The 24,517-nt window shown below is 39.2% G+C and overlaps 2 protein-coding genes across 6 annotated transcripts in view; one reads left to right on the forward strand and one right to left on the reverse strand.

The window, feature by feature from the left end:
- Positions 1–7: 7 nt before the first annotated feature.
- LOC116851840 (leucine-rich melanocyte differentiation-associated protein-like) lies at positions 8–2,875 on the forward strand. The gene is made up of 4 exons (XM_032831676.1): positions 8–164; positions 1,098–1,325; positions 1,457–1,838; positions 2,433–2,875. Exons 1-4 carry the CDS (start codon positions 105–107, stop codon positions 2,510–2,512), a joined length of 750 nt encoding a protein of 249 aa, XP_032687567.1. The 5' UTR covers positions 8–104; the 3' UTR covers positions 2,513–2,875.
- A 169-nt stretch (positions 2,876–3,044) lies between these two features.
- LOC116851838 overlaps positions 3,045–24,517 on the reverse strand; it is a 63,426-nt gene continuing 41,953 nt past the window's right edge. For all 5 annotated transcript variants that reach the window (XM_032831670.1, XM_032831671.1, XM_032831672.1 and 2 more), the window contains exons 11-18: positions 23,269–23,697; positions 11,102–11,256; positions 10,521–10,708; positions 9,657–9,759; positions 9,406–9,567; positions 7,861–8,096; positions 7,476–7,687; positions 3,045–7,014 (exon numbers count right to left, since the gene is read on the reverse strand). In XM_032831670.1, coding sequence (XP_032687561.1) covers positions 6,860–7,014; positions 7,476–7,687; positions 7,861–8,096; positions 9,406–9,567; positions 9,657–9,759; positions 10,521–10,708; positions 11,102–11,256; positions 23,269–23,697 — 1,640 coding nt within the window. In that variant the 3' untranslated portion in view covers positions 3,045–6,859. The remainder of the gene's footprint in view (positions 7,015–7,475; positions 7,688–7,860; positions 8,097–9,405; positions 9,568–9,656; positions 9,760–10,520; positions 10,709–11,101; positions 11,257–23,268; positions 23,698–24,517) is intronic.

Here is a 24,517-nt window from a genome sequence, read left to right on the forward strand (position 1 = left end):
AGCCATGTGGACATCGACAATATATACGCATGTATTCACGCATCGGGCTTTATCTGTGCTATTAATTACATGATAACGCTCTTCGTGCGTGGCATGTGTGCAACATGGCGGGCGATGGACAACAAGACTTCAACCGGAGCGCGTTGACGCTCGATCGCGGACGGGTAATCGTCACTCTGTGATTTTGATTGTTGAGACTAATGTGCGTCGTGACGCACGTAGATCGGTATCATTGGGCTCGTTTTCTCCGCCTTATCGTGTCTTATCACCGGCGAAGAGCAAACGCGCATTCCAACTTGGAGAAAAACAAAAGAGCGTAGAAGAGTGTAGACAATATAAACAATATAGGCTAAAGGAGCCGTTCAACAAGTACGTCATGCGATATTTGAGCATTTTTTATTTCCTTCACTTCCTCTTCGTCAAAAAGTTTGGGACTTCTTCCAGTATTATACAACATGTGGAATTACACTTCTCCCCCCCCTCTCTTTCTCTCTCTTACATAGAATAAGGAAAAATAGCTTATAATTATATTGTGAATAATAATTATTAGACCGCGTTACTACATTTTTCTAAAATATAAATAATTTTTAGAAGTATAATATCAAATTTATTACTTTATTTTATAATTTTAATTAATAAAAATTATGTTAAAAAGATATGTTTTTTTTTCAAGATTAAGATTTTGATTATTAACAAAATTAACCTAAAATTAAGTTATTTTTGTAGCATATAATATATTTAGATGTATAAACAAATTTAGATACGTGTGATTCATGCCTTTTCTCTTCCTCTTTCCCTTTTTGCCATCACAGACCGTCACGCAAACTACAGATTCTCTTTTCTCGTGGTATGACATAATTGTTGAACGCGCCCAAAAAAAGTATAAAACTTATGTGTATTCAATGAAAAAATTTAGTAAGAGTCACAATGTAGTAAATATTCAAATAAAATTACAGAAGAGATAGAAATGTATTTTTGTTTTTTGAAATTTCCATAATTTTCAATTTTCAAAATTACGTTTCTAAAGCAGGAACTCATTTTCTTCACATTTTCCACGTTTTTGGTAAATTTTTATTCATTAGTTATCGGCACTTTAGGCCTGGTACACCGGTCAAAGAGCGGAGAAGATCCCTGGTGGACTGGTTAGAGTCGTGGGTCACAATTGCCTCGGCCTGGATCTCTCCTATAACGAATTGACTACCGTTTCTGCCGTAAAGGATTTCGAGCAATTACAAGAACTGATTTTGGACAATAACCAACTTGGCGATCTCAAGACGCTGCCGCACATGCCGACTTTGACCACTCTGAGCTTGAACAACAACAAGGTTCGAAAAATACTTAGTACTTTGTTCCAAGCATCCTCCAGATAACTCAAACGTCTAAAAGACGAGACGCTTTTGAAAGACCCCCGCGTAGTTTGCCAACCAAAAGTTGAGATTCTTTCTTCTTTCCGGAGATATCAAACATTGACGGAGCCCTCGACAAAATACGTGATTGCTGTCCCAACGTGGAATACGTGAGTCTCTTGGGCAACCCAGGCTGTCCTGATCAGCTGACCAATCCGACGTCCACCGATGAGGACGATTACGAGCGTTACAGGCTCTACGCGATTCATGTTTTACCTCCGAGTCTGCGTTTCCTGGACTCCCGGCGGGTCACTCAACAGGAAAGACTGAACGCCGAGACTCGCGGCAAGTATTCCAGGACGGTGAAGTTGGTGCCAGAGCTGGTTCGCAAGCAACCCAGTTCGACGATAACCAATGAGTTCGATGATTTGTTCTTCAACATCCATTACACGCCCTTGCCAAACGTAGTACGCAAGCCACAAGATCACAAAGGTATGAGTCAAATCGCGAATATTGCACAACGGTATAATCGATCAATTGAAATATTTGCTTGAATTTGCGAGACTATCTTGATGCTTTGAAGACTCTAAGATAAAATGGATTTAATAAGAATTCATTGAACTTTAGAGCTTGAATACATATATACGTTGAAATATTCTCTAATTAAACAAGAATTGATTATTCAAGAATTGAGGTATTTGGAACAAAATACTGAGAAATATTATTTGACAGAAAATTAACAAACGGATATTTCCGATCAAAATACCGAATTTTTGTATCCCATCCCAGGAAACATCTAATGAGAAATATCGGTTCATAATATTTTGATTGATTTATCTAAGGAAATGCCATTATGATCAGGAGTATCCGATTCAATTTAATCGGATATCCTGATTGAATATAAACATTCATCAGTATTTTGATCGGAAATATTTGTTTGTTAATTTTATATCGGATAATTTCTTTCAGTGAAATTGATACTTTTTATACGTGTTTCTTTGGATTACTGATACGAATTCTAGAATTATTGACCGTTTTGTTCGAAAAATGCAGAGATGAAAATTCATAATTTATAAATCTTGTCAGGTGCATACGGCAAGTGCAAGTACCGCTACTCCGGCAAAAATTCCGAGGGCAACCGATTCATCTCGAATAGCGATCTCTAAACGAGAATTGCCTGCATACTCTTAAACGTGGCCTTAAAATAACAAAGCATACACAAAGCGATTGTCTAGTCAGGTATAACTGATAATTACCAATCAGTTTTGCGAAGCGAAGTATCTCTTCCTCAGATATTATCAAACATTGTTGAAATTTGTCATAAATAACTTGCGAATAGTATTATCGATATGTATCTGAGTATTTCTTTCTAAGAATCATGTCATAATAATTATTACATCACTATTGAATTCTCAACGCTTGGTTTGAGACGGATTGTCGAACCTCCAAACTCCTTGTAATAATTTTATGTACACGTCGAATGTAAACTATAACTTTATACAGTTTCTAATAATATTTTCTGCAATATATCAATCGATATATCATTCAGCCCTCCAAGCGAACTACTCGATCATTGAATTTACGTGATGACGTAAGACTCGTAGCTCTTTTCTTCGCGAAGAAACGTGAGTAATCTTTATGTCTCTTTAGAGGCGCAATTTCTTTCCACAATGATCGGGAGCGGTGCGAGGCTACGAGTAAACGTATAAAACTTTTATTATCATGTACACCGACGAGCGACATATAAATAAATGTCTGATTCTATTCATTCAGTAACATTAAACGCCATGTACTAACATACAGTAGAGTAACTTGGAGACTTCATCGGACATAGAAAAACGTAACGGGTTATCATAACAGAATCTTCGACCTTTCTATATCGCTATTGGTCCGTAATTCGTACGACATTAATTATCGCAACGACACTAAATTTAGTATTTCGAGAATGTCGAAGTCGAAATATATATATATATATATTTATATGTATATGTCTATGTATACTTCAGAATTTGTTAGTTAATTTATAACACGCACGCTATATAGCCCCGCAAGAAATAGACGAATCGAAATAATTCATGGGAATTCGTTTCACGAATTTAGAAATTCCTTCATAGCTTGAGTTGAATTTTGTAATTTTGAAATTCTTCTATGTCCCTGTTCCTCTTTATTGTCTATTCTGTTCGAATGTCGTTTGTGAGAGCTAATGGATAAAAGGAGAATCACTTCGACATGGTAAGTACAGAGATGCATCTTCTTTTCGTGACATTTCGAACGGATGTTTCAGCAACGCTATTAGCAGGATGGCGAGATATAGAAGGAAATTCAACAATTTTCAAGAATGAACTCTCGATCTCAGGAATTGATGTAATTTCGCAGAAACGAATTCCGTCGCAATCGACGAGCAATTGCCAACTGACAATAGATCAATTCGTCTATTTGCCTCCATTCCCCTCCCCCCAGGGGACTTTATACGTTACCGTGCACCACTCGAATCTCTACAAAACATACGTTAAAGGCAGTTTACAGTTTCCTTCGTTAACCCTGTTTGTAGGAAGAGTCTTACATCTAAGTATACGCGACTTACACGACGTTACATGATCGTGCGCCAACAATCGAAGGCTGTATAATTAGTCGATTAAGTACGAAGTACGTCAGTTCGGTCCTTCGATATATTCTAGAACACTCGTGTCGTCGATTCGTGTCTGCGCCGCGATTCAACGACGTGTTCAGCGCTAAATATAGTGAAGCTGTTCGAACATGTCACGATGAGCACGAATGTCATCAGGCCAGTCTGAACGTATTGAAAGAAAAATATTAATGAATGCGAGGCGCAGATCGGTGCACGATCGTATTTAGCGCTGAACGCACGCCGCGAATGTTGGCGCTCTTCCTCTACGATCGTCCTGAAATTGCCGTGGAGAAGCTTCTGTTCCTTCGAAGGACCTGCGAAGTTTCTTTCGGGAGTTTCAGTGGCGACGCCGATACTCGCATGTATACGTATACGTATATAGTATAAATATAACATCTATACGAGAGAGAATGTATGTGTGTGTGTTCGTACAAATCGATGGGAGGAAGCGGCCATATTTAAATGCCTTAAATACGCCGTTCCTCCGCTTCGCTCGCTCGTCGTCGCTCGTTTCCCATTGTATACACTGGAAGCATCTTTCTCTCCAAGAAAGGAAAGTGTCCACAACGTTGTTCGCGCACCAAACGCCGACGTTTCTGCTCGTCCAATCTTGTTCGGTAAACAACGGAGGGAAGCGAGCGGTTGAACTAGAGGTCTTTTCCGAGAAAGCTCTCGAATTCTCGGTTACTTTGAAGCGCAATTAAATCAACGGCATCGAAGGCTGCCGGATGTTCGATCAAGTATTAAAATGGTATCATGGTCGATCGTTTGAAAAATTCAACAATTGTTCGAGTATCGTAGAGCCAAGAGAAAAAGAGAGACTGCACAACGCGACTATTCCCGCTCGCTCCTTCCGGTTCTTCATGAACTCTTGCACACATCCGCGATACAAAATGATATCACACAATATTACTACGATTTCACTAATTTTTAGACGCGTCATCACTTCAACGCCTGAATCGATTTATATTGCACTTACTTCCTTCATCGCGAAGACTTTTGACTAAGGATCTTATCTTTCCGCCGTCGCGGATCGATTTCCGGGGACAATCTCCTGCTCTCTGAGGTAGAATTTCGCGCACAATCTTCCAAGTACACGCGCGCTACGCGACTCAACGTTAGGAATTTGGTGAGAGCCACGCTACGAGGATTCTTCGTTTCTAGCTTGTTTCGTTATCATCATCATCATCATCTCGCCGGCTGTTTGGACGGATGCACTTCTGCTTTGACTGTTATCTCGTCTCGGGCTTACTAATGAGTACCTAATAGCATCTTCTCGGGAAATGTCGTCGTCGACATTTCGCGATATTGCACGTATTTCCGCGGCGTGCACTGCTCGCATGTACACGTGGAACTTGTCGCGCCACGGCGATTGGGGAAAATAAACAGAGGCGTGTGCGACGAAAGAACAAGAAGCAGCAGAAAGAGGACATGCTTCGAAAATGACTTGGAGATGAAGTATGATCAATTGATCCGTTGGTTATGAAGATAAAAGAAGAGATGGTCATTCCCAAATGAAATACATCCCAAGTGAATGTGAACTGCACAGAGAAAAATTATCCGATAAAGAATTAACAAACGGATATTTCCGATCAAAATACCGATGAATTTTTGTATTCGATCAGGAAATATCCGGTGAGAAGTATCAATTTATAATTTTTTGATGGGTTTATCTGATAAAACGTCATTATGATGGGAAGTATCCGATAAAATTTAATCGGCTATTCTGATCGGATGTAAAAATTGATCGAAATTTAATCGGAAATATCCGTTTGTTAATTTTTTATCAAGTAATTTCTCCTAGTGTGCACTTGATCATGTAGCTTTATCTTGGAAAATGTCAATAGACACGTGTCATTCAATTGCACGCGCTACAACTCTGTCCTCTTTGCGTTTGGCACGTCGAGATTATGTATTAATGTCATTGTCACGAATTCTGGCTTAGTGCGAGAGAAAGTGCGAGTGCGAGGAGCGAACAAGCGGAAAATAGGATATCAGCCCGTTTCTCCATACATGGGCGAAAATATAATAACTAAACAAAAAATATTACAATTCATTTGTGAATCTGCCTCTTGATACAAGTCTATCTACTAAAATTATAATAATAATTCTTGTGCAAATTTACGTGCGACTGACGTAAATTCGACTCTATTCGTTTCTGCGAATATATTATACGACGTTCTATCTACAAAATTATAAACTTTCATCATTGCTGAACGGGAAAGAAAAAATCGCGTAAAATCACCAACTTTTAATTTCTATCGAAATATCGATCAACGTGTGTTTTATATTATTTTTTGGTACGTTTTATATATTATCTTTTGAAATAATCGCGATGCAACGATAAAGTAAGAAAAGAAATCAATAGAAGCGAGAGCATCGTGCATCACGTATTTGTGGGGAAAGCTTTTACGTAGAAATCAAAAACCACAATTCATAATTCAAACTGCGAATTTGCATGGGACGCAACGTAAAAGCGAGAATGCGCAAAGAAGAGTCATTGGCGCATACGAGTGTTATATAGAGTGCAAAAGCATTGGGAGACAACAAAATGACGTACATCCAACCGATCCGTCGGGCTGAGGACCGCTTCCGTCGACGTCCGCGGAGCGAAAGTTCGCCGGAACGGAATTCTTGGTCGTGCCGGTTTTAAGGAGGATCGGATGAGTCCGCGTCGCTCCCGAAGGCACTGATTTTCGTTTCGCGAGTCCGTCGGGGACGTACGCGGCGCATTTACCACTATGTACATTGCGACGATACTTGGACTAAATCGTCGTCTTTGAAACGAGTCTCCTGCAAGTCTCCGAGAAAGAGAGACGGAGGAAACGAGAGGACTGTGAAGAGCGCGCCGTTCTCCCGAACGCATCGAGCGCGTCGCGTGTTCTTAAGAGCCGTTATTCTTGCCGTGATTGTGCAAGTTCGGCCTCAGTGTCACCGCGCCTTCTACCCAGAAGTTCGGCCTTTCGAGCATGTTCTGCCATAGAGATAGTTCACGGCCAGTCGCGTCCATCCAGTCCACCGGTTTTCCGTAGTGCTTCCCTGAAATGCATATTGCGTTAATTTATATTTTAATATTGAGTTCCCTTATAGAAATATCATACTAAGAATCATTGATAATTACTTATTTTCAGTATTAAAAATACTGGATAATAAATAATTATTAATGATTCTTAGTATGATATTTCTATAAGGGTTTTTCAAATTTTCTAAAACAAAAAATAGTCCATATTGTCACTTCCTCTCCTACTTGCTTCTACATTGAGAGAGATTATCCGATAAAAAATAACCAATGGATATTTCCGATCAAATTCCGATTAATTTTTATATTCGATCAGGATATCCGATTATTTAATCGGGTAGTTATTTGAAAAGAAGAAGAGTAAGCTGAAACGCTTCTCCTAGCAATAAAATACTATTTTTTGTGTGTAGAAATTCAATTGAACTTTGAGTGATTGAAGAATATAATAACTGATGTGAACAAATTTCTGAGTTTTACTCACCGGTGCCGAGATTAAACCGAACACCACCCAAGAATTCGTTGCTGGCGATCCTGTCGTGATCCCAAACTGTCAGTTCTAATCCGCGCTCTGCCAACTCTTGCAAACTGACATCTTTATATATGAACGTGTGCCCCCAAACTGGCGAGCCGCCTGATCTACGCACCACACCGGTCTTCTGTTTGCCGGATCGACCTTTGTCAGGCAGCAAATAGCTGAAATGGATTACACGAGACGTGTTACAATTCTTGGAACATGAAAAATGAACAATTACTCATTCGTCGCGATGAAACTGCCAATTTGATAAATTTCTTAGTCATGTATCAATAATAATATATATGTTAATCAATAATAATACATATGTTAATCAGTTTAATTTGATAAATACCTTTTGCAGAAAGGATCGCAAGTGCCAGAGTTCTTGGCGCGCGTTTGCAGGTTCCTGGCCTCTTTGACGAGCACGTGGAGCGCGCCGCGGCTCCAGTTCTTCTTCGCTTTGGAACTGCTGCGGTGTTCGGTGCCGTTTTCCCGATCGCGATCTTGCTGCGTCGGATCCGGTGGCACGAATTTCAGACCGACTATCACCTCTCCTTTGTAAGCGACTGGATCGTCAAACGGTTCCGTCTACGAGCAATTATTAGATGATTCACGCGTTTCCTTTTTTTTTGCTCAAATCGATCGTCAATTAGTTAAATTGAAACGTATTTATTCAAATCACTTATTAAATTGAGAAAAATTTAATCGACATTTTTACAATTCTGCATCTTTATACAACGATACATTGCGTACTTCACGTGTCGTGAACGGATATGTGAACGTGTGTCGTGACAAGAGCATATGTCAACAACATGAACGCATACGAAAAATCAAGAAAAATGGCGTGTTTCATGTTCCTACGTCAATTTTCCATTGAAATATGGGCGTCAGGATTTTACGTTTTAATGCGTGTAGTGCCTTAGACTTCATATTTTTGACAGCGCGCTACACTCAAAGGAGCGACTCACAACTTTATTACTGTCATCAAAGGATTCTCCGCTCAACGATATTTCTACGTAGGAAGATCGTAGAGACACGGGATAAATTGCATTAGCTAAGAAAGCTCAGACTATTCCGCTTCTGAGATAGTAATCGTTTCTCTATGTTATCAATTAATTTAATATATGGAAAGAATCTATAATAGAGATTACTGTAGAGAATTTTTGTGACCGAGGAATAGATCGACATTTTGCAGTAATTTTTATTATAAAATTCTTTTCGTGTAATTTTACTGTATCATTAAATATAATTTTTTTCTAAATCCAAATGTTTCACCTAAAATGTGAAATGTGGATTTTGAATTTAATTCTTCAATAAAAATTAAGGATCTAAGAAAAATATTTAAGAAAAATAATAAAGGTCACATATCTACTCATGAATACATCGAATAGACTTTGCACTCACATGCTTGTATAGAGATACATTGAAAGCATAATTAGAAGCCTTAAAGTCACAGCTTGCGTCTCGAATGAGAGAAGAGAACCAACACATTTTAGCGAAATGCATAACGGTGCAATCAGCTGGATGCATAACGACGTTCGGTCGACTTACTTCGCTTTGCTGACGATACTACAATTCGATCATTTCAGAGCAACGTTCCTTGTTGTTTCCCAAAATTTTCACCGAATAAAAATCAATTCCGCACTCTCGCTTTTTAACACTTAATATCGTTTGATTTAGAGTTCCTCAAGTCAGAGTTAGGACACCATCCGCCATTTGTAGGAGGGAAGTGAGTGAGTGCGTGAGTAAGAGAGAAGCTGCAGCGTTATTTCAGTCTTAGAGCTTCTCTCTCAATCTCACTCACGTCCCTAAAAATGGCGAACAAGGTGCAGGAATCACCGTGCTTTGTTCTAACCTTGACCAGAGGATCCGGCATTGCAACCGGAAGAGAACTTACCCTCTCCTGAAGGGGATACCAATGCGGCGTCGGATCGTCGAATATCTTGTTCTCCAGCGGCATCCGCACCTCGCCCAGGAAGTCGTTGCGACCGAACATGTCCGAATGCCAGACTGTCAGCCACAGTGTTCTGGTTTCCAGGCCGCTCAGGCTCATATGGAACTAAAATCGCGCGTTGACGAGCTACCAACTCTGACCGTCATGCAAACGAGCAGTGAAACATTCAGGCCGACTCGCGGCGACGGACTCACCTTCAGGGTCTCGTTGAATTCCGGATTTAACGTGTGCTTCTTCACCTTCGTCTTCCTCTTGCCACTCTTCGACTTGTCCGGTAACAGGTACACTTTGACGTATCTGGAAAAGTTGTCGAGTTTACAGATTAACTTAATTCGAAATGATTTTATTCGAGTAATTTTTCTCTCGTGCTGATATTAAAAAAGAAATAAAATAAACATGATTACATATAAAGTCGTAAGTTTATCGTTTAGTTAGCGCGCATTTATGTTTATTTTATTAATTATTTAAATCTTGGAATGTGTTCTCTGAGAGAGTTTGTTTATTCTTTATGAATTTACAAAACGCAGAGATACCTCGTGATGAAATTTATTAACTAATGGCAAATTAATTATATTTTTAATCGTCAGCCATATCGAGCAAAATTACTTATCGGTGTTATCAGTATTGACGTTGACTTGCATTATCGATGACACATCCACAAATTACATGTTATCTCTTTTCGTGTTCAATATACGACTACAAAGTCTACGAAATTAAAAGTCTCGTTTAAAATTACTTATTGCTGTATCCTAGTTATATATACCCAGATAAATTACTGTAATTCATGAATATATATACCCAGATAAATTACTGTAATTCATGAACTTTTACTTTTTTCTTGCAATGGATATTAATTAAATATCGATGTAACATATGCATACAGATCTATATGTTATCATAATGTTTGATATCAAAATTATAAGTTATAATAAATGAAAAAAATACGTTTAAAAATTTTTATTTTAAAAATATTTAGTTGAAAATATTAAGTTTCAAGCATAAATAAAATAATATATTGAAGATGCTAATTCGAGGAGAGATGTGCGAGGAACACTTACGGATCCGATCGTTTGCGTTTCACGTCTACTGGTGCGAGGTTTTTGCACTTCGTCACGTGTACCTCGAAGGTCAGGTGTTTGTAGTCGTATTGCAGAGCGAACTCCACCTCACCGGTGACGACCACGGATCGGCAGCAACGTCCCTCACCCGCGCCGCTGTATACCGACGCCATCGAGTCCGAACGTGCCTGGAATCGCAGACACGAAGATTAGAGTCGTAAAGACTAAAGAGGATTTCAGCGTCGTAAACCAGACGTAGTGTTCCTACCCGATGTCTGTTTCTCATTGCGTGTTCAGTGCACACTGAGAGAAATTATTCGTTATAACATTAACAAACAAATATTCAAAATATCGACGAATTTTTACATTCGATCAGGATATCCGATTAAATTTAATCAGATACTTCTGATCATAATGGCATTTCATAATTTGCATTACATTAGATAAACCGATCAGAAAATTATGAACCGATATTTCTCATCGGATACAAAAATTCATCGGTATTTTGATCGGAAATATTCGTCTGTTAATTTCTTATCGAATAATTTCTTTCAGTGTAGATTTCAATGAATCGCACTTACCCCGAGGCTCGACAAAGAGGCGCGAGTTGCAAGGTGACCGGAATGTAATCCTGGGTCCATATCGTCCATGTCCATGACTGTATGACTAGAGCCTGCTCGTGATCCTGCTCCGATAATCGGCGTGCTGCATGCCTCCGATAAACTGCCTCCGTCGTCTATGACATCATGAGAGGAAGCTTAAGTTATTCGACTCGGATTATCGAGAGAGAACAATGAATAATTACAATGAATAAATAATTGACAATTACAAGAGAAAATTTTCGAGACTTCAGTGTAAAATTTGTCAATTTCAGGGTCAAGTTAAATATCTCGTTTTACAGAGTAATTTTTATTTATTATTTTATCGATTCATTGTGATAAATTAATTGAAGTAATATTTACTTATTATTTTACTATGGTAAACCGTTCAGAAGTTTATCGTGTCAACCAGAATTATTCTCGTCCCAACTCTTAGACTTGAAAATTACTTCAAGATAATCGCTCTGTCAGTGACGGAGTTTCTCATTCAAGTAGCATTTTTATTTTTATATTTATGTATTATTTCGATATTTATGTATTTATGTATTATTTTCGATTTGCATATATCACGTTAAGATATTAGCGTGCAAACTTTTTTGTATGCCTGAACGCTGAGAAAAGAATATTTGAACATTTATTTGTGTAGCATATAAAACCCTCACTCACAGAAATAAACTTTACATCCCACAAATAAATTTTCAAATATTTCCTTCTCATAGACCCTTCGAATTCGATTATTCAACATCGCTTTTCGACTAACTTATTATCAACTGAGGGATAATCAACGTGGACGTTTTTTGCTGGCCGTATCGCTTCGAACACTTCGTGAAGACCTCCGAAGTATATCCTATCTCGGAATCGCTCTCCGACATTTTCTTCTCATCGTTCATCGGCGGCTTCTCTTTCTTCGGAAGAACCGGCAGACCGCCGATCACGCGCTTCATTTCGCTCAGAGTGTTACAAGACAAGGATTTGCCCCTGCAGTCCGAGTTATCGATCGCGCCATTCTTGCGGCTTATCAACGAGGCCTGCTCACTGTTGGAGACATCCTGCGCGGAGACCTCGTCATTCTTCACGACACCGTAGTCGTCTTTAGTCAATGAAATCTCCTCCAGCGCGAATTCTGTCGTTTTCATTGATTCGATCGACGAAGTCTCATTTAACTCAGCAATGGATTCCAGGACCTTCGTCCTGCTCGTCCCGTTCGCGCCGCTCGATCTCGATGCCGACGAGGCGCAAGCTGGTTTCTGTCGTTTATAACAGAAACCACAGCAACATCCCAGAAACAGCCCAGGAGCGAAAAGTCGCGTCATTTTTCTAGCCGTCCAGGAGTCGCTAGTAGGATTGAAAGTTGAGTAACGTGCACCTTTAGTCATCGCGATGAGTGCTTTTAGTCATCGCATTGAGCGATTCTTAATTGCAAATTTCCGACGACTTCGGAGATTTTCACGATTAGACCATTCTTCGTCGATATATATATACTTTGAAGCGTTAGTTAATGAGGATGTATCTTTATTGAGTCGTGAGGGAAAATAACATGACGCGAGTCTTCAACTCTATTTTAATCTTAAGTTCCATTTCGCCGGTGTTTCTTATTCCAAATAAGCAAAATTCTGAGGAAATAACGTGACATCTTCGAGAAGTTCAGTGAAGATAGTAACGACACTCTTAGCGATTTCCAGCTTGATGCATTTGTCAATATTTCGTAACAGGCTATAATTAACGAGAGAGAACTGCAGCTTCCCCTTTTTATACGATAGAGACGCGCAACGCGAAACGTACTGCTTGTTGCACTGACAAACTCGTTCGCTCGACTGTTCTTTCTTCTGGCGAGCGGAACAAGAGTACCGATAATTCTGATTTTTGCTTCCTGCCGTTTAAAACGAATAATGTGAAGTCAGCGTCTATATTCAAGGTCTGATATCTGGCAGGGCTTGATAACGCGTGATATTATAATTATATGTGAGTAAGTGTGTAGGAAGAGAACACTATTTTAACAGTGACATAATCCTTCTACTTTTTTTCTTTTCCCAAGCGTGAACTTATTAGTAGGTAACTTTAGGAGATAAGAGGGCAATTTAGGTAACAAGAATGATATTGTAAAGTCAATTAAAAAGTATTGTAACTCTCTCTCTCTCTCCCTCTCTCTCTCTCTCTCTCTCTTTCTTTCTCTCTATAGAAATATATTAGATAGAAATAAGGAATGGACAGATGTGTATAATGAAAGAATATAATTGTAAATGAAAGCTGAGGGAGAATATACTTCGTTAATATAACTTGTTCAGTTCAAATGTCTGTTCAATTTTCCCGATATAGTTTATCTGAATAAGCGCTAGATGTAATCTAGCTCGTGTGAATATTTCATCATTTCTGAAAATAGATTCCGGTAAGTTTTGCTTTCTAGTTATCGTAACCTCCAAACTAGCTATCTTGGTTTTCTCAATATAAATGGCGTCACCGGAGCTTAATTTGTAAATTCATAATCTCTTGGATTCGTTTCGTGTGTATTCTTTGCGATCTGTAGCATTAGTTGAATATAACATGGTGTCATGGAGGACGAAAAGGGGAAATTCTTGAAAAAAAGTTGAAAAGCATCGTGCTATATCGCGCTGATGTCAAAGCTATAATGACAAAGCGCTCCCGGCATCACTATACCGATAAGCCAATTTTCTTTTCTACACTCTGTTTCAAAGTCTGTTCTTCATTTTATAAATATCCTTGTGTTATTTAATAATTACTGACACATCATTTTCTATATTGTAAAAACTGATGTGTTAAATTTAACATTTTATGTGTTCCAAATCATCCACTCTCATTTATGTATAAATTTAATACAAAACAAATGTGATAAAAAGTAATATGCATAATATATAAAAAATTAACCTAAGAATTTAACACTTGAATACTGTTAGGAATCACAGTTTGTGTTAAATTGACATATGTATAATGTTAAATTAACTAAAATAAAACGTTACTTTAACAATGTCTAGGTATAGCTTCCGTTACTTTAACATTTGAGAGAAACGTTAATTTACGGTTTTGATGAAATGAAAATGTTAAATTGACATATGTATAATGTTAAATTAACTAAAATAAAACGTTACTTTAACAATGTCTAGGTATAGCTTCCGTTACTTTAACATTTGAGAGAAACGTTAATTTACGGTTTTGATGAAATGAAAATGTTAAATTGACATATGTATAATGTTAAATTAACTAAAATAAAACGTTACTTTAACAATGTCTAGGTATAGCTTCCGTTACTTTAACATTTGAGAGAAACGTTAATTTACGGTTTTGATGAAATGAAAATGTTAAATTGACATATGTATAATGTTAAATTAACTAAAATAAAACGTTACTTTAACAATGTCTAGGTATAGCTTCCGTTACTTTAACATTTGAGAGAAACGTTAATTTACGGTTTTGATGAAATGAAAATGTTAAATTGACATATGTATAATGTTAAATTAACTAAAATAAAACGTTACTTTAACAATGTCTAGGTATAGCTTCCGTTACTTTAACATTTGAGAGAAACGTTAATTTACGGTTTTGATGAAATGAAAATGTTAAATTGACATAATCTATATCTGACATATTAAATATGCGAATTTAACACAACCTGTGATTCCTAACGGTATTCAAGTGTTAAATTCTGATGTTAATTTTTTCCATATTATGTGTGTTACTTTTTAACATTTGTTTTGTATTAAATTTACACATAAGAGTAAATTTACACTCTTATTTATAAATAAGAGTGGATGATTTGAGATATATAAAATGTGTTTAACACATCAGTTTTTACAGTGTATAACTTTTACATGCTCTGGAATGTAGCTAAGAAGCAGCCCCCCCAGCTAGTGGCCTAGAAAAGTGCTATCTAGTGCCTGGATAGTTATATATTTCTAAGGTCTAGATTTTACAAGGTTATATATAGAGCTAGGTGCTGGTCAGATTTACAAAATAGGCTCTAGATAGGCTAGTTTACGAAAGCTAGTTAATACCTAGACTATTCCGGGTAGAAATTTCCATACGGGATCTCGCAAATTTTAACGCGCAGATTAGTGAGGACGAGGATGATACAAGGAGGCAATATTTAAACAGACGTTACGAAAATGACGACATGTCCGCGCTTTCCTCCGGCACTCGTACGGCATTTGGCGTACGATAATCGCGTTGCATCGCGCTGAGTAACGCCAAAGTAACGAGCAATTAGATATTAGATAACGCCGATAGCCGCGCGATACTGCCACGCTGATGCATCCTAATTACGGCCGCGCGACAAACGCTCTATGGTAACGGATGCGCGGGATCGGTTCGCGACTTTTGCAAACGGGTTTAGGTGAATGTGTGTCAAGGTGAACGGTATCGAGGTATCTCCGTGCTGAGAAAAATGACTTTCATGCGTCGCGTACCTACGTTACAACGCCGAGCGCACTCCATCAGGCCGCGACGTATAAGTCGGAAATTCCATCCAACACGACACGGATGTGACTGGAGAGACGTCCGTCTCGTCATGTTAGTCACTCGCAGAAAAAAAATAATAATTACTGTCACTCAACGTTGTAGTTTTTCGTCTACAAGTCAAATTTTATCTTTAATAGAAATTTCTCCTAGACAGAGATAAGTAGATATCCCGCTTTAAACATATTCCTCTTGATTTAAAAGGAGAAAAGTTAGAATAATGCACATTGAAAAATTCATTTAGTTAACCAAAATAGGGTCGAACAAATGTTTCTGCTGTGAGCGCCAAAATTTCGTTCTTTCTACCAAAGATTTGATTCTTTGAAACCAAATCTGTTTTATTTTTATTTCAAAGAATCAAACCTTTGGTTCAAAGTACCAAATATTGGTTCTCACAACCAAAACATTTGTTCCACCTTATTTTAACCAAATTTTTGGTTAACTCAACTAAATGAGTTTTTTAGTGCAGTAGATTTCTGATGAATAGTCCACTTCATCATAAGTTGCATACAAAATGTATTGATGCAAGTAACTTATCTTCGTTTAACGCTACGTAATCTCATTTTAAGGTTTACATGTCAAAGACGAAGATATTTTCTGGACAAAGATTTTTTCTATGTACATAAGAGAATTTTCGCTAAGCATAAAGAGAACATTAATTATTTATTATTTAAGCCTATCATTATCTCACAAAGATTGCAATAGACTAATTTCCTCGGGTTTATGTCACACGTTCGGTAATTCGATTCGTCAGAGATTCCGTCGTTAAAATAGTTGCTTGTGCTCTGTGCATTCGCGTGTCTAAAGTCTCGCGATACTAAGCGGGAAGGGCTAATTAGCTTACTCGCGTGTGGGCGTAAATAGTTGTGCGTCTGCGACTCGTGAAGGAATTTCACCACTTTTCGATTGTCTCCGTCGCTAATTTTGTCTCGCCTACTGCTTGCGGCTCTTATTGTGCAAGAACGCAATGCGTGGAAAACGTAGCTATGTCTATCAGCGCTTGTGTATTCACGCGCATGAACAACGTATCCGGGACGTAGTACGCATCGAGAGCGTGGGCGAAAGTTCCGTCGCGCCTCGCTTGATCGGAACGAGAACCCCAGATGAATTATTCAGCGAGAATAATAAGGAAAGTTCAGTGAATAAAACCAATTATAAGTCAATTCTAAATAAATAATTCAATTCAAAGTCAATTCCAAATAAAATTTAACGAACGAAACCAATTAATTCCAAATTAATTAATCTTATATAATCTTATTATAATCAATCTCTTATTAATCTTATTATAATCAATTAATTCTTTATGATAAAGATTATTTCCTGAAGTAAGCGAATAAAATAAATATTCCTAATTCCGTCTCCGTGAGAATTTTAAAAGGCAGCGCGTTTGCCGCAGTTGTCACTTCCGTTTGGCAGGCGTGCGCGGCTGATCCCACTCGGTTTACCTTTCCTTTAGAAAACGCCGTTGCGTATTCCGCAAGTAATTAAATTACTCACTACCGGAGTTATACGTGGAACCGTGGGTAACAGACGGGGCTGCCGCCGCCGTGTTTCACCGCGAACGCAGCCCGCACTCGCAATTATCGGATTACTCTATCGAAGCATGGCTATAGTTACATTACAAGCCACGGTAACACGAAAGAGGCTATTTCCAGCGTGTTTTCGCGTAACACGACGTAGCGTTATGTCATAAATCTTGTTAACCGTGACTGTTTCTGCAGACCTTAACACGTGTCTGAGGCATATATTAATAGTTATTGTCTGACAGGACTGTTTTCCATGCGTTTGACATGATCTATCCGTACGGTCGCATTAGGCGTCGATCAATGTGGATCGCAGTCGTAGAAATCCGCGACAAGTAGAAGCGTAACATCATGCTTCACGGTTATCAGCGGAGAACCGTTCATGCCAATGGTGCAAAAAGCTTGACACGCATTCCAAAACACGTCTTCGTCGGTTCAACGGCATTCACGGCTCTCTCCCAGTAGCGGCTTGATGCGAATTCGCGTCTTCAGAGATATTTCGCATCTTCCAACGATACCGGAAGTAGAATTCTTGGAAAACTCGAGAAAGAGGAAAAATCGAAAATTTCCCACAATATGCACGATATTTTTTAGTTGCTCGATAAGTTTAAAAGAGCTTTTGCGAAAGATTAAAAACTGATACTAGTTTCAAAGTGCTGTATTCTCTTATACTTTAATTCAATATTCTAAGCGAAAACTTTTATCGAAAGATTATCTCTCTTTTGGACTATCAAGTGAAGTGAGCTACTAATCGGAACTTTATTAGATATTGTTCTAACATCTTTCCTCTTGAATAAAAAATCTTGATTATTTGAATGTGTTTACTTGGAGCAAAATGCTATCTTATTAGAAGAAATCTCTATTATATGAGAATAAGATTTGTAGATAAGAAAGAAAATTGCTTTAACTTTAAGCATATTGTGCTTGGAATATTTTTCTCTTGATTTTAGAAGAATTCTCTTGAAGCTTTAAGAATAAAATTCTTTAGAATTCAGAGGATTCCACCAAGAATGAGATTATATCTTTTAGGTGTTTTCAAATCAGAAGGAATATGTTTGAACATGTAATTGACGCACGCACCGAATATTGTTCCAGACTAACGAACTGAACTTGTGCTAACTATAGCAATATAAGTTTGAAATGTTTCGCCGCAACGAACTTACGGAACAACTCAATATTTATTAAATCTCTCTGCACCATTCAGATGCCTCTAATCCTTCGATATCTTGTATGTGTCTCCTATTTGTTGAACTGTCGCGCCTTTCGAAGGCAATAAGATAACTCGAGTGTCCAGCGTGCCTCTGGCGACGCAGAGCAGTGATTAAAGAGTTACATTAGCCCTTATTTCCTGCGGGGAAAATCGATACGACGGCTCTCTCGAGCAGGTGTGAGGACGACGACGGTCGGCAACGAAACATGTACATGAGCATAAATCACCGACGTGGACCCGTTGTCGAACGTAAACCTGTCGCCGATCTCTAACGAGCAAAAAAGGATGAACGAACGTATGCGACTCGGAAGTCTCGCGAGCGAGCGTGCGGTGCATATAATGTGGCTGTAACGTGCTTTAACCGCACGTACGGTGTTATTGCGACGTGATGCCGACGTGAGCGCGGTCTGTTTCAGGGATCTCTAAACGTTTCCCGAGGAGCGGAAAACGTGTCTCTTAAACACTACATTATAGGCAGAAGCACGTTCTCGAGAGGGAGAAGAGATGATATTTTAGTAGTAAATTTTGCGTCGAAGAGAAGTGCAGTGTATTAAGGGATTTGGCTTGACTGCTGAGTCTACCATTTTGAATTTACATTTTGATAGTTAATTTGAAATCAGTGACCCTAAAAACTTGTATAATCGTCTCAATGTGAGACGATATATCTTTCTCGAGAAAGCCGAAGGTACGAAAAAGTTAATTGTCATAAATTGAAGAGAAATTTTGTCAGTTAGTAACGATCGTTTGGAGAGACGAATTTTTTATTGTCTCAAGATTTTGTCCCTCAGACACATGAATTAGAGAGTGGCTTCCTCCGTTATCGATCCGCGGCAGGCACAGCTGAAAACGGGAGTGGCACAAGCTATAATTTCATTAGGTCTACCAGCTGCGGACAAGCAAGTTTGGAAATCATCGAAGTGAGGGTTAGTCTAACGCGATTAAAATATGACAGATAATCGGGACTGAGTTCGGCGCGATAAGTCGTTCACGAAAAATCACTTGTAAAAAATCGACTCGCATGTCACGCTAATCTGGCTAATTCTTTGAGTGAAAAAAAAAACTTTCGTATGAAAGAAGACACAAAGTCGCGTAAAATATCAACGTGATATTAAACGAAGAAATAACAATGATAATTGAAAATATTCGGAGGGAACTGTGACGTTATACATAAATAATTACGTTAAAAGAAACACAACGTTAATTGCTTTAGCTCCAGACATTTGGATTAAACGAGTGCACGTGTGAGAAGTCAATTTTCGTTGTGAGTGTCTTTAGTTTTGTTGTGCAATAAATAACGAATCCGGAAATTTTCTCGGAAAATTTCCGGATTTACACATAATTATTCCTCCCCTTAATCGCCGCGTTTTGCGGCTGTAACAGCATGTTACGTAGGCGGGAAAGACACGGGCCCGATATTATCGAGAGAGGTATTTACGTTCGCAAGTGGATTAGGTCAATGCTCGGCAAACATTGCGATATGTTCCACCGATCGATAAGCTGGCAAATATACAGTGGCGCACGAAAGCATTTGAACAGTTTCATTCGACTTGCAATCGTATCGCCGTTCGCACACCGTCACAATCTACTATGTGTGCGCAAGGCACGATATGAATTGTGTCGACATCGCAGTAAGTTTACAATCCGTTGCGGCATGTTGCTACAAATCTCGCTTCCCGAGTTATCGTCGCATTATGCAATTTATTCGCGTTTAGCAGAACTCTAGGGAAAACACACATAGACACACATATTTCAAGACGGAAATTTCGTGTCACATTCCGCGATTCCGTGATTTCGCGTTAACCCTTTGTATCAGTTCTATTTGCGAAAAGAATTTTTGTCTTCTTATTACCGTTTTGTAGCAGTACAGACGTGGTGTCTGATTTTTCTTTTGTAATTTTCCAATCGACCGTCTTGGAAAAATCAAGGTGCCAGTCGAACGTCATGATCAGGACAGCGCGTAAAGTTCGACAGTACGCATACGCAGAATGCCGGGTGCGTGGGGTCACCGCCGCGTGGCTTTATCGATTGTCGTGCGCGTATACTGGCCGTCCTGCGGGGGCCTGTCGGAGGCATGGCGCAGGAAAAGGAGGGAAACCTCGTAATAAAGCAGTTGCACCTGTTACACTCGAGCGAGCACCCGAACGCCGCCGCATTATCAGTGCGCGCGTTCTACTTGTCGCGTATAAAAGCCGCTCAGGTTGGGAGCGAACGGCGCGCACTTTTCCGCCTCTGAAGTAAGAAAAAAAGTGTAGCAAAGCGCAATCCGCGCAATCCGCGTATCTGAGAAGCGGAAGGAGGCAAGTTCGAGAAATGGCTCTCCTTCTCTCAGCAGAAGTCCCTTTCTCTCAGTGCATAATTAATTCAGCACGGTATATTTGCCTTATGTATATAAAGCAATTTGAAAAATTATGTACTTTCCATCATCAGTCTCGCGTCGTGATATTCATATTTTATGTTAAATTTTTTCACAAGCTGTCAATTAAGATTCTCTAAAATTACACACACACACACACACACACACACACACACACACACACACATATATATATATTATAACGCGTTATACGCGCTTTCTTTTTGCTACCTTGTTTTTCCCGCTATATATAGTTCGTTGTCGACGGAAGGGCAAAGAGACATTTTCTTCCCGTAAAGGTTGTAGTGTTACAAGATAAACGCGTCGCGTTTTACATAATCGAGCGTGTTACCCAGGAAAACGCAACTCGGACGTTCGGAATGCGACTTGAACGGTGTGACGAAACGACACCGTTTTACCGGCGTGTGATGCAATTGGCAATCCGTGACGTAACTGACGATTGAATTAATTCGTCTCAATCGAGGGAGATAAAACTAAGAAAAAGCGCAAGATCGCGCGGATACAACTCTGAGCTGTTATTACAACGAATTTCACGCGATGAGCGCGCGCGTGCACTTTCGCAACGCTGTCCCGCTTTTCGCAACGTTTACGCCTCCGGAGAGGAGGACAATGGAAGATTCGCGGCTGCTTCACGTTGCTCAAGTTTACGTGAAAAATCACACCTTAAAATCACGACGCACGTACAAGCTGTATCTCACGGTCATATCTTTCAATGGCAGATTCTCGAACTGATAGTGAGTCGATTTTCTCCAGGAACAATTTCTACAAAGTTCTTTATAAGCTTTTTTTTACTTTTAGTAAAAAAAACTTCCGTTGATTTTATTTAAATATCTTAATCAAAGAGTAAATTTCTCGATTTGTTATTTCTTTGTAAATAAATAGAAAGAAATATTATTTTTTCTCGTTACATAAGGATTCTTTTACTATTATTTGTTTCAAAATAGCGAAAATCTATTTATAGATTTTGATTTTGTTGCGCTGCTATTTTTATAGTTGAGGCTTTTTTGCATCTTTGGATGTCCAAAAAAAATATGTCCAAAAATATTGACTTTTAGCAAAGTTATGATAATTCTAGGTTGCCCGTATCTGGCAGTTCTGGACTATATATCATAACAGTATATCATAAGAAATATGATGACAGTTAAGGGTTAAAATCGCAGCAGGAGTTCGCGATCCGCGTTTCGCGTTTCGCCGAGCGCTCTCCGTTCCGCCGTCATCCGCGAAGAATCGGTTTCTCTCGCTGGCGTTCTTTTACGCGAGACTCGCCGTAATTTCATATTTATACTCGATCATTTGCATAGCGCGCGCACCACGTGTGCGTGACGACGCGGCCGTCTAATTTATCACGTAGGATCACACGTGGTGACCGAATTTCCTTTCATCCATCGCGCTTTCTCCCGTCGTCGCTGAAAAGCGCGCCTCCGCGCAAAGAGAATACGCTCTTCTCTTCTTTCTTCTGTCTATTTCACTCGAAATGAAGAAGTCATTTATATATAAGCCACCACTGATATATAAGCCACTTATATAAGTCACGATATATCACCACAAATAAATTAGTAGATTTAATCGGAGAAGAAAGAATAAGTAACTGATGTTGATCGACTGAACTTGACACTTCGATTAACTATTAAAGCGACTCACAAGTTCATGCATATTTGTTACGCAGTTACATTTGTCCTAGTCAACTATTGCCGATAAATTGACGACAAATTATGGTAATGTAAGAATACATCATTGATAATGAAAAGACGAGCTCTGTATGTTTCATTTATCCCGTTTTAAACTTCCTCGATAGATATGCATGAATTTATGGAGCGGTTTGACGTAAGTCGAACCAAATTGGATGTCAATGATAATCGCACACGTCACCAGTTGCTTGTACAGGACATATCAAAAGCGATTGTTTCCATCGTCAATTGCAGATTTCCCGATAAAATTGAAACATATTTTCCCATTGCGTGAGTTTCACGGGAAGTTCAGCTCGTGAATTCTTCCGCCATCATTCGACGAAAGTCCCACTTTTAAACAAAGGGATTCTTATTAGCTTGTTTAAAGCAGCGTTTCTGTTCCATTCGTTTCTGGTCGATTCTGTTTTATCTATTTCTCACAATTCCTAAATTACATCTATTTTATGACCCCCACAAATGATAGCAAAATATCGAATAACGCCCAACGTTATCTCTGACCACAGAAAAAAAAGTTTGGTTAAATTGATTTGGCAATATAAATATATTTTAATTGAAGCAAACAGGATTCCTGAATCTTAGAAATTTAATTCATAAGAATCACAAAATTCTATTTCCTTTATTGAAAACGCGTTTATTTATTGTCAGGTTAGGTCCCGTAAATAAGATTAGGTTAGTTTTTTTATTAGATTAGATTAGGTTGGACTGAGTTGAATTAATCAGCAACAAATGAATGAAACACGTATTGATTGAAAACAAAATTTTTATATACGTTTAGTTGAAATTATTTCCCCAAAGCAAATTTGGTAACTGTTATCCAGGCTCGATAGTTATTACTAAACCTTTTTCCTGCGAAAGTCGATCGCATAAACAAAAAGAGTATAACTTACCGGAAGTGAGCGACATCGTTTGTTGCCTCCGCGATCTGGAGTTGTCCCGCTTTCCAGCAGCCGACTGCGACCCGGAGACTTGAAGACCCGGCGCGCTGACGGCGCGTTTCGGCCCGCCGATCGCGCCGGGTACATTGCTGTTCCTGGCGAAGCCAGGTGGTCGATAACGGGCGGACTTGACGCCGCTGTGTTGCGGCAGGAAGTGGTAGACACTGTGCGCCTTGTGCATCGGCGAGGACGACGACGACGTGGCCGACGTCGACGCTGACGTCGCGGTGAGGCCGGCAGGCACGCCCGACGCCGGCAGACGTGGCAGCGAATTGGTCGCCGCGGAGATCGCGGATTGCATGCCACGTGGAAGAGTCGTTGCACGTGACTCGCCACCGTACTCCAGCTCGTCCTCGGTGTCCTCGTCGCCGGCGGATGCACCTGCGTCAATTAGAGAGAGCCAAAAGTGGAGAAACCGCACTTTATCCTTACCATATCGATTAATTTTTCTCCACGCGTAATACTGAGACTAGGAAGATAGTCTTCCGTTGATGAGCAGATGTTAACGTGTGTATCGCTTATTCATGAGTATTATGTATTCATAAGTACGCATCCGTTCATGCTCGACGACGCGATCCGAGAAGAAAAAAAAAACGGTTCTATAGAAAGGAAGCTATAAATAGATGTTTAGCAATTCTCTTTTCTCTTGTGCACGCGTATTGGAAATCGCAGCGTTCATTAATTCGGTTCGTAATCAATAGTGGCCTGAGGGAAAAAATGATTGATTCAACTAAGATTATAGTTATTTCCGGCCTATATTTTTTGATTGCTCCAGCACGAAAATGGCAAGTAGTAGTACAAGTAGTATACAAAGTTACCATCATTAGTATTATAGTAGAATTGAATAAAAACATGGTTTTCTTGACTATATTTTATGGTAATTATTTTTTCCTATGACAGTTACAAATTTTTTTTTCTCACAGTGTGAGATGCGTCCCTTTCTCTTGCAAATTTTTCGTCACGCGCCAAATACGCCCGGCGATAGACCATTTCTCGATGGATAGTCCGCAAGATACACGAGTGGTGTGTGCATACTATTTACGCGACGTAATTTGGTCGATTGTAATCAGCCGGCTCATATTTACCTGTTCAACACGGAGCTAATAAGTAAGAGAGTAAAACAGAGAATCGAGATCGCGTGCGGCGCGCGAAGAGGAGCATGGCGCGCCGAGTTGCTTTCACGCTTCCTAATTCTTCCCCT

Source organism: Odontomachus brunneus, unplaced genomic scaffold (assembly GCF_010583005.1).
Source record: "Odontomachus brunneus isolate Ranch 3 - 2012 unplaced genomic scaffold, Obru_v1 Obru_scaffold_193, whole genome shotgun sequence".
Classification (NCBI taxonomy): Eukaryota; Metazoa; Arthropoda; class Insecta; order Hymenoptera; family Formicidae; genus Odontomachus; species Odontomachus brunneus.

What these genes read in the sequence shown, in the direction of transcription:
- LOC116851840 (XM_032831676.1), top strand. Translation starts at nt 105, where the DNA reads ATGGCGGGCGATGGACAACAAGACTTCAACCGGAGCGCGTTGACGCTC. An exon ending in TGACGCTCGATCGCGGACGG is followed by an intron (nt 165 to 1,097) that starts GTAATCGTCACT and finishes TCGGCACTTTAG; the next exon opens with GCCTGGTACACCGGTCAAAG. An exon ending in CAAGCCACAAGATCACAAAG is followed by an intron (nt 1,839 to 2,432) that starts GTATGAGTCAAA and finishes AAATCTTGTCAG; the next exon opens with GTGCATACGGCAAGTGCAAG.